The following is a 10,000-nucleotide window of genomic DNA, read 5'->3' as shown; positions in this document are numbered from 1 at the left end:
AGCGCAGCTTGTTGGCCACGGGCAGGACCTCCAGGCGAATGTAGGAGGAGGACGACGAGGTCATGGCCTGGCGGAACACTTCCTGTGACCTGGAAAGCAGGACAGGAAGTTAGATTTTCAAAATAAGGTACGTGATTTCTAGAAGAGGAACTCTGTTCTTAATCCACGTTAAAAGTCAGAGTTTGTAAAACTCTAAAGAACTTGGAGTGGGAGCAGATCGAGGGTTAAACCTGACAGAAGTCTGAGTGACAGGTGAGTGGGAGCAAACACGACAACATCACAACAACCAACATCACAACAACATGTTATTTTTCCTGCTTCTGAGGATTTCTGATTTACTTCCTGAACCCCATCACTGACACATGTGGAGACAAACAATCTATTTTTCTTTTCTGGGGAGTTGTTGTTTATGTTCTGTTTTTAATCCGTTTCAAGCTAAATATGATGGGTTTTTTTGCCACTCAACAAAAGATTCACCACATAAAAATCGACAATATCTAAACTAAAAATTCACTCTCCCTGCACCAAACCCCATAGAGAAAACCATTGATTTTAACGTCACAGCACACAGGAGTTCACAGGAGTTGTTGATCCACTGCTGCCTCCATCAGTGACTTCAAACTTGTTATTCGGTGAATTCGGCACCTGAAAAACTTTGCTCGGATTGCCCGCAGTGACACAAAGTGACCACACGAGGCAGCAGTAGACCAGCAGCTCCTGTGTCCACGTGAGCTAAAATCGCTGATTTTTTGAATGGAGTTTGGTGTGGGAGAGCGAGAAGTTTTTTTAAATTTTTTTTACAAACGTACTGTTTTTTTTGCCACTAAACAAAAGATTCACCAAATAAAATCGACAATTTCAGCCCTTTTCTGACTGGAAACTGAAGCTCACTCTCCCTGCACCAAACCCCATAGAGAAAACCATCGATTTTAACGTCACAGCAACACAGGAGTTCACAGGAGTTGTCGATCTACTGCTGCCTCCATCATATTCGGTGAATTCGGCACTTGAAAAACTTTGCTCAGATTGACCGCAGTGACACAAAGCGACCACACGAGGCAGCAGTAGACCAGCAGCCCCTGTGTGCACGTGAGCTAAAATCGCTGATTTTTTGCATGGAGTTTGGTGTGGGAGAGCGAGAAGTTTTTTTACAAACGTACTGGCTTTTTTTGGCCACTAAACACAAGATTCACCACATAAAATCGACAATATCAACTTTTTCTGACTGGAAACGAAAGCTCACTCTCCTGCACCAAACCCCATGGAGAAAACCAACGATTTTAACATCACAGCACACAGGAGATGTCGATCCACTGCTGCCTCCATCAGTGACTTCAAATGTGTTATCCGGTGAATTCGGCACTTGCCCGCAGTGACACAAAGTGACCACACGAGGCAGCAGTAGACCAGACCAGCAGCTCCTGTGTCCACGTGAGATAAAAACGCTGATTTTTTTTTGCATGGAGTTTGGTGTGGGAGACGGAGAGGTTTTTACAAACGGCTAAAAAACACAGACATTCTTAACTTAACTAAATCACATCCGCGCGTCACAAAAAACCTCCTTACTCGGCGAAGGACTTGTCCTCGAGCGGCGTGTCGTTGATTTGGACGATGGACTCGCCCGCTTTGAAGAGATCCTCTTTCTTGGAGCGACTGTGCTCCTCGATGCCTTTAATATGAAGACCCAGGCTCCTTTAAACACAGGAAATACGAATTCATACATGATTACAGCCAACACTTATGGACTCCTTACGGACCTGGGATTGATTACAAGTGTGTGTGTGTGTGTGTGTGTGTGTGTGTGTGTGTGTGTGTGTGTGTGTGTGTGTGTGTGTGTGTGTTACCGTCCACTCAGAGACGAGCAGTACGGGACCACATGGATCCCCAGGGGCCCTCGGTCTGCAGGGAACTCCATGGTCCTGGTCAGGGTGCTGTAAAACAACCACAACACAAACAAAAAAAACCCAGCTTAGTTGGTCTTTAAAAAGCCTCACGACACCACAGACTTTGTTTATGTTCTGGTTTGGGTGATTTTTTTTCTCTGCCGTTCCGCCCCAAAAACACAGATCGGGAACGTCCACAACCTCCGACCAGAGGTGGAGCGCGTTAGCATTGTTTTATGTTTACGCTATTTTACATGTATTTATTTGAATGATCTCAAATCAATGTCTCTGTGAGGAGCACGTTCTTCAAAAAGGAACATTTGCATTTTCCTCCAGGGCGACGCTAACGCTAACGCGGACACAAATTAGCTTCCAGGTAGTCGCCGTGTCAAACATGACAACAGTGTGTGTGTGTGTGTGTGTGTGTGTGTGTGTGTGTGTCCACTTCAGCCTTTATCCAGGATGAGGCTGAGGAGGCAAGAGGACGAGAACTTTGAGCCGTGGAGGACAGAAGAAGAAGAAGAAGATACTAATTATGAGGAGGATCACAGTTGGAAACAGACTCGGGAAACAAAAGATGCTGATGTTTGATGTCCAAACATAAAGCCTGGAAGTGCTTCAGACTCTCTGATGCAGTTCCCACGTGCTCCAGCAGAGGGTGCGAAGAGTTCAGATCCATTTTTCTGGTTCTCCTGGACAATCATGACACTAAAGCATCTGTAAAATGGTGTACGGAAGTGTTTTTGGGCTCCAAAGAAGGCAAAGTAACAAACGAACAGTTAGCTGAGTTCCTCGTGGTAGATACAAGATCGTGAGATGTGTTGAAGCGTGATGAAGAAGGATGAGGCTGAGGAGATGAGAAGAACGAGATCTTTGAGCCGTGGAGGACAGAAGAAGAAGAAGAAGATACTGATGATGAGGAGGATCACAGTTGGAAACAGACTCGGGAAACAAAAGATGCTGCTGTTTGACGTCCAAACAGTGTCTAGAAGTGCATTCAGACTCTCTGATGTAGTTCCCATGTGCTCCAGCAGAGGGTGTGAGGAGTTCAGATCCATTTTTCTGGTTCTCCTGGACAATCGTGACACTAAAGCATCTGTAAAATGGTGTACGGAAGTGTTTTTGGGCTCCAAAGAAGACGAAGTAACAAACGAACAGTTAGCTGAGTTCCTTGTGGTAGATACAAGATCGTGAGATGTGTTGAAGCGGAGATGAAGAAGGATGAGGCTGAGGAGATGAGAAGAACGAGATCTTTGAGCCGTGGAGGACAGAAGAAGAAGAAGAAGATACTAATTATGAGAAGGATCACAGTAGGAAACAGACTCTGGAAACAAAAGATGCTGCTGTTTGACGTCCAAACATAAAGCCTGGAAGTGCATTCAGACTCTCTGATGTAGTTCCCATGTGCTCCAGCAGAGGGTGTGAGGAGTTCAGATCCATTTTTCTGGTTCTCCTGGACAATCGTGACACTAAAGCATCTGTAAAGTGGTGTACGGAAGTGTTTTTGGGCTCCAAAGAAGGCAAAGTAACAAATGAAAAGTTAGTTGAGTTCCTCGTGGTAGATACAAGATCGTAAGATGTCCATGTTTGGGGAAGAACTTTGAAGCGTGATGAAGAAGGATGAGGCTGAAGAGACGAGATGATGGGAAGAACGAGAACTTTGAGCCGTGGAGGGCAAAAGTTCAGAAGAAGAAGAAGGAGAAGATGATGATGATCACGTTTGGAAACAGACTCGGGAAACAAAAGATGCTGCTGTTTGACGTCCAAACAGAGTCTAGAAGTGCTTACAGACTCTCTGATGCAGTTCCCATGTGCTCCAGCAGAGGGTGCGAGGAGTTCAGATCCATTTTTTCCGCAAAAAATCATCACGGTCTCGTTGTCCTGCGTGGACAATCGTGACACCAACGCATCTGTGAAGGTGGTGTACGGAAGTGTTTATGTAAGAAAGACACGTTAGCGCCGAGTTCCTCGTGGTAGATACAAGGTGGAAGACGACAATCAGAGAAGAAGAAGAAGAAGAGTTGAGGAACTTTGAGCTCCGATGAAGACGTTTGAGAAAAAGCTGAAACTGAACAGATGAGAAGAACTGTGTGTATTCTGGTCTCCATGGCGACCGTTAGCGCTCCTGACGAGGTCAGTGCGTCCGACGCCATTTGTATTCCTGTGGCAGAGCGTATGGTCGTCAGTCACCTTCCCTTTAAATTGAAATCGCATCAAATTATTCCATCTATTACTGAACGAGATTACACATGTACACACATTCACTTTGACTGATGGTAAACAATCAAACCAGGACACGCACACGCGCACACACACACACACACACACACACACACACACATGCAGGCTCATTTACATTCATATATAAAAAAAAAAAGATGACACAAACAAGCTCATCACAGGCAGCCGTAGCTTGTTAGCGCAGCACGCTAATATGCAGAATAGCTGAGCTCGTCCGTCGACACAAACACAAACAAACATCTCATTCCCACCGGGAGCTCTGAGTCAACGAGGAGACGAGGAAGGAGGCGACAGAGGAGAGAGGAGGCCACAGAGGAGGCGACAGAGGAGAGAGGAGGCGACAGAGGAGGCCACAGAGGAGGCTACAGAGGAGGCCACAGAGGAGGCCACAGAGGAGGCGAGAGAGGAGGCGACAGAGGAGGCGACAGAGGAGGCCACAGAGGAGGCCACAGAGGAGGCGACGGAGGAGACGACAGAGGAGGCGACAGAGGAGGCCACAGAGGAGACGACGGAGGAGACGACGGAGGAGACGACGGAGGAGACGACGGAGGAGGCGACGGAGGAGACGACAGAGGAGGCAACGGAGGAGGCAACGGAGGAGGCCACGGAGGAGGCTACAGAGGAGGCCACAGAGGAGGCAACGCGGGAGGCGACGGAGGAGGCTACAGAGGAGGCTACAGAGGAGGCTACAGAGGAGGCCACAGAGGAGAGGACAGAGGAGGCGACAGAGGAGGCGACAGAGGAGGAGACCACAGAGGAGGCGACAGAGGAGGCCACAGAGGAGACAGAGGAGGCCACAGAGGAGGCCACAGAGGAGAGGACAGAGGAGACAGAGGAGGCGGCAGAGGCGACAGAGGAGACAGAGGAGGCGACAGAGGAGACGACGGAGGAGACGACGGAGGAGACGACGGAGGAGACGACGGAGGATCCGACAGAGGAGGCGACAGAGGAGGCGGAGGAGGCGACAGAGGAGGCGGAGGAGGCGACAGAGGAGGCGACAGAGGAGACAGAGGAGGCGACAGAGGAGACAGAGGAGGCCACAAAGGAGGCCACAGAGGAGACGACAGAGGAGGCCACAGAGGAGGCCACAGAGGAGGCCACAGAGGAGACGACGGAGGAGGCGACAGAGGAGACGACAGAGGAGGCGACAGAGGAGGAGACAGAGGAGGAGACAGAGGAGGCTACAGAGGAGACGACAGAGGAGGCGACAGAGGAGGCGACGGAGGAGGCGACGGAGGAGGCGACGGAGGAGGCCACAGAGAAGACGACGGAGGAGGCGACGGAGGAGGCGACGGAGGAGGCGACGGAGGAGGCCACAGAGGAGGCCACAGAGGAGACGACAGAGGAGGCCACAGAGGAGGCCACAGAGGAGGCCACAGAGGAGGCCACAGAGGAGGCCACAGAGGAGGCCACAGAGGAGGCCACAGAGGAGGCCACAGAGGAGACGACGGAGGAGGCGACAGAGGAGGCTACAGAGGAGACGACAGAGGAGGCCACAGAGGAGACGACGGAGGAGACGACAGAGGAGACGACAGACACTATATACATACTTATATACGTACGTATATATACTTACAAGTATACAAGTATATATAAATACAGTATATCCACCTACAGTGTGTATATAAATACTTCTATACATATTGTGTGTGTATATATATATATATATATATATACACAGATACATATATACACACAGTATGCGTATATGTATATAAATACAGTATGTATAAAAGTATATATATGTATGTGTGTATATATAAACATATATATATATATATCATGTATATATGTATCTATACATTTGAGACAGAAACTTCCCTGACCGAAGTGGTCGGTCAGATTTCGTTTTTCCGTTGTTTCGACGACCTGTTTTTCCAGGGGGCGTGGCCTGTAGCTATAGGATAAGTAGCGATTGCTCTCAAACACCAAGGGAAGCTCCGCCTCCTCTATTTACAATATTTACATTTCAACGCTAAACCTGCGCTAGAACGCATTGAAACAGTCACTTCCCCGGAAGCTCAGCTTCTCTGGGAGTCAACGGAGCAGTGGGCGGGGCCTCGGACATTTTTTTGTTGCTTGTTTCGCGCTAACAACGAGAACAACACTCCTCGTCTCCCGTTAGCTCTCACCTGAAGTTGACCTTGCTCATCTTTGGAGGCGAGTCTTCGTCTGTGCGCAGTCGCTCCAGAGCTCCTTTCAGAACATGGTTGATTTCCTGTTAGGAAAACAAACAACAACAACAACAACAAACACAGAATCCACATCATTCACAAACTAATAAACGTCACAGAACACGAAACAAAAACAATCAACCGCCGAACATCAATCACCTCTGAGACAATGACGGCCCGACGCTGCGCAACACACACACACACACACACACACACACACACAAACGCAATTCACGCCGTCTTTGTATGATTCAATCTCCCTCCCCCTCCCTCCTTCAGTCTCTGCTGTGTCAGACCAGGCTCTACTTCTTAAAAAAGAAGATAAATAAATAATTAAATAAATAAATAAAAGCACAATCAAATAAATAAACGAGGAAACAGAAGAAGAAGAAGAAGAAGACGGCGTCAAAGTGTCGTCAGACGTTAAGTGTACGAGAGTCGGAGAGAAATTAGGTTCTTCTGCCTCGTCACTTTCATTGTGTCACCAGCGCTAATGATGAAGAAGAGGAAGAGAGCTACACACACACACACACACACACACACACACACACACACACACACACACACACACCCTGACTCACACTCACACACACACACGCAGTAAATATACGACACTAAACTGCAAATATTACCTCCGAGTATCGACTCTGCCGAGTCTTCTTCTTCTTCGTCTCCGTGAGCTCACACACACACACACACACACTCACACACACACATTTATTCTGACTGAACAAATACTGACCCACTTATGTGGGCAGTGGGAGATTAACCCATGTGTGTGTGTGTGTGTGTGGGGGGGGGGGGGGGGGGGGTGAGCTCCATTGTTGCTGTGCATCATCCTGCGATGCCATTAGTGTGTCGAAAAACAACTTTTTACTACTTCATCGTACATATATATATGTAGTGTGTGTGTCTGTGTTGTGTAAATATGTTGCACAAACACATAAACACCCCTTTAAAATGAAACCATCACCCCTTTAATACCCAGTGTGGATTATAATCCCTGTTTAAATGCACACAAAAGCAGCAGAAGTGACAGCCACGCCCACTTACACTGCACACAAGGAAGCAAACATACTGTAGCTTTAATATTTTATTATTATTATTTATCATTATTTAGTCTACCACGTTCATGACACTTTCTTTTTTGGGAGGCGTAAATGTCCGGGATACTGATTTACTTGGCATTTTCTAGCTGGAAAGTGAAGTTTCACTCACTCTCCCTGCACCAAAGTCCATAGAGAAAACAGCGATTTTTACATCGCAGCAACACAGGAGTTCACAGGAAGTCGTTGATCCACTGCTGCTGACATCAGGAAATTAAAATGTCATATTTTGTAAAATTCGGCTTCCGTAAACCTTCGTTCAGATTCACGTCAGTGACACAAAGTGACCACACGAGGCAGCAGTAGACCAGCAGCTCCTGTGTCCCAGCGAGCTAAAATCGATGGTTTTCTCTATGGGGTTTGGTGTAAGAGAGTGAGTGGTTTTCACCCAATCAAATCAAGTCAGCTCACATTTTCAACATCTTTAGAACATGTTCACATGTTTATCTCACTGTTAGACAGACTTTACCAACAGAAAACTTTGTAAACCACTCACTCTCCCACACCAAAGTCCATAGAGAAAACAGCGATTTTTACATCACAGCACACAGGAAGTTTAAAGGAGTTGTTGATCCACTGCTGCCGACATCAGTAAATTAAAATGTCATATTTTGTCAAATTCGGCTTCCGTAAACCTTCGTTCAGATCCACCTCAGTGACACAAAGTGACCACACGAGGCAGCAGTAGACCAGCAGCTCCTGTGTCCCCCGTGAGCTAAAATCGCTGATATTCTCTATGGGCTTTGGTGCAGGTTTCCCAACCTCAGTTTACTGCAAAAAAAAAAATGACGTCTAACAGCTAAAAACAACACGTATTCTTACGTTATCGTCGAGTATCAGTGACAGCAGCTCACACCTGACGCAGCTTTACCTTTTTTTCAAATTGAACCGTTTTTTTTCCAAAGAAATCACGACTCTGTTAGACTGTTAGCGTCTGGAATACGTTGCCGCCGAATTACAGATCGCTCGCACGCTTTGATTCGTGCGTTACACACACACACACACACACACACGTTTTTTTTCCCTGAAAAGAGAAAACGTGAAAGTGGCAGGTTTGAATCGTGTCGGCGTGAACGTTAGAATAATTTGTGAAACCTGTCTGAGCAGGTTGTCTGCTTCTGTTATACACACACACACACACACACACACACACACACACACACACACACACTCACTCTGTGTGTGTCTGTGTGTGTTTATTGTGAGGTGTTTGTAGTCTGAGTGACAGAGCGGGCGGGTGTGCAAGGATATGAGAGATGAGGTGTGTGCGTGTGTGTTTGTGTGTGTGTGGGGGGGTGATGTCAGCTACATGAGTAATGAGGTGTGTGTGTGTGTGTGTGTGTGTGTTCTTTCTTTGTGCGTTTCCTGCGACTGCTGTAGACATGTGCTACATGTCAGCCCGGCTGAGAAATAGCGTGTGTGTGTGTGTGTGTGTGTGTAGGGGTGTGTGTGTGTGTGTGTACACGCTGCAGGATCACAGCTTCAGTCTACAAGCCGCCGTGACCTGACCTGACCCTCATCATATCCATCACATCACCTGACTGCCGTAACACACACACACACACACACACACACACACACACACACACACACACACACACACACACACACACACACACACACACACACACACACACACACACACACACACACACACACACACACACACACACACACACGGAGAAAATCCTCAAGGGACACACACACACACACACACACACAGAGCGTCTGCTAAAGTCTGTTATCTTAAAAACATGTTTATCTTGTTTGAAAAACAGCATTTCCTGTCTCAAAACCGTCAAATTCGCCTCGTTCGATAACTCTGCGCCTTTCGCGTTAACACGCGAGAATATGAACGAAGGCCTCGACGCGCCGAAATCGAACACGCAACGCACGTGAACATCGTAAACAAGGCGAGCAATGCGTGGACAGCTCCTGCGCGCCGCTGCTGCGTAAAAAAATCGCCGGTTTTCTCTATGGGGGTTTGGTGCGCGACGCAAATTTGACCCGTTTCGGTCAGAAAATGCCGTTTAATGGTGAAATAAAGCAGTGAAGATGTTTTTTTTCCAAGTAATTGTTATTTATTATTTATTATTTATTTTATTCTGTGAAGTGGCAAAAATCAGTGGTTTTCCTCGCGCAATTACGCGAAAACGTGGTAGTTTTTACGCTTTAAAGGCGGCGGCGTGTGAAGTTAGCTTAGGACGACTAGTCAACGAGTCAATTAAAGGCACACGACGCGTTTTTTCATCACTCTATCGAACATAATTACACTTCCTCTGGATTGCCAGTGTGTGTGCGTGTGTGTGTGTGCGTGTGTGTGTGTGTGTGTGTGTGTGTGTGCGTGTGCGTGTGCAGTGTCTATTCCCGTGATTATCGATGTGTTTCAGACAGATCAGGGAACAGAAAGTGACGTCGCGTGGGTTTAGATGGAAAAGAATCTGATTCACCGCCGAGCAACAGGAAGTGAGAGGAAGCAACAGGAAGTGAGAGAAAGCAACAGGAAGTGAGAGGAAGCAACAGGAAGTGAGAGGAAGCAACAGAAAGCAACAGGAAGTTACAGGAAGTAATAAAAAGCAACAGGAAGTAAGAGGAA

General features: G+C 47.2%; 1 protein-coding gene across 1 annotated transcript in view; it reads right to left on the bottom strand.

The window, feature by feature from the left end:
- pard3ba (par-3 family cell polarity regulator beta a) overlaps positions 1-10,000 on the bottom strand; it is a gene marked incomplete at both ends in the record, with an annotated part of 184,277 nt that overhangs the window by 121,568 nt on the left and 52,709 nt on the right. Inside the window, 4 exons of the mRNA XM_083908728.1 lie at positions 1-89; positions 1,567-1,692; positions 1,845-1,931; positions 6,257-6,342. The exon at positions 1-89 is cut by the window's left edge and continues 420 nt beyond it. Coding sequence (XP_083764854.1) covers positions 1-89; positions 1,567-1,692; positions 1,845-1,931; positions 6,257-6,342 — 388 coding nt within the window. The remainder of the gene's footprint in view (positions 90-1,566; positions 1,693-1,844; positions 1,932-6,256; positions 6,343-10,000) is intronic.

The sequence above is a fragment of the Microchirus variegatus genome (genome assembly GCF_963457635.1).
Source record: "Microchirus variegatus genome assembly, chromosome: 22".
NCBI lineage: Eukaryota > Metazoa > Chordata > Actinopteri > Pleuronectiformes > Soleidae > Microchirus > Microchirus variegatus.
The sequence above is the reverse complement of the archived record's forward strand: the minus strand, read 5'-3'. Positions and strand labels throughout refer to the sequence as shown.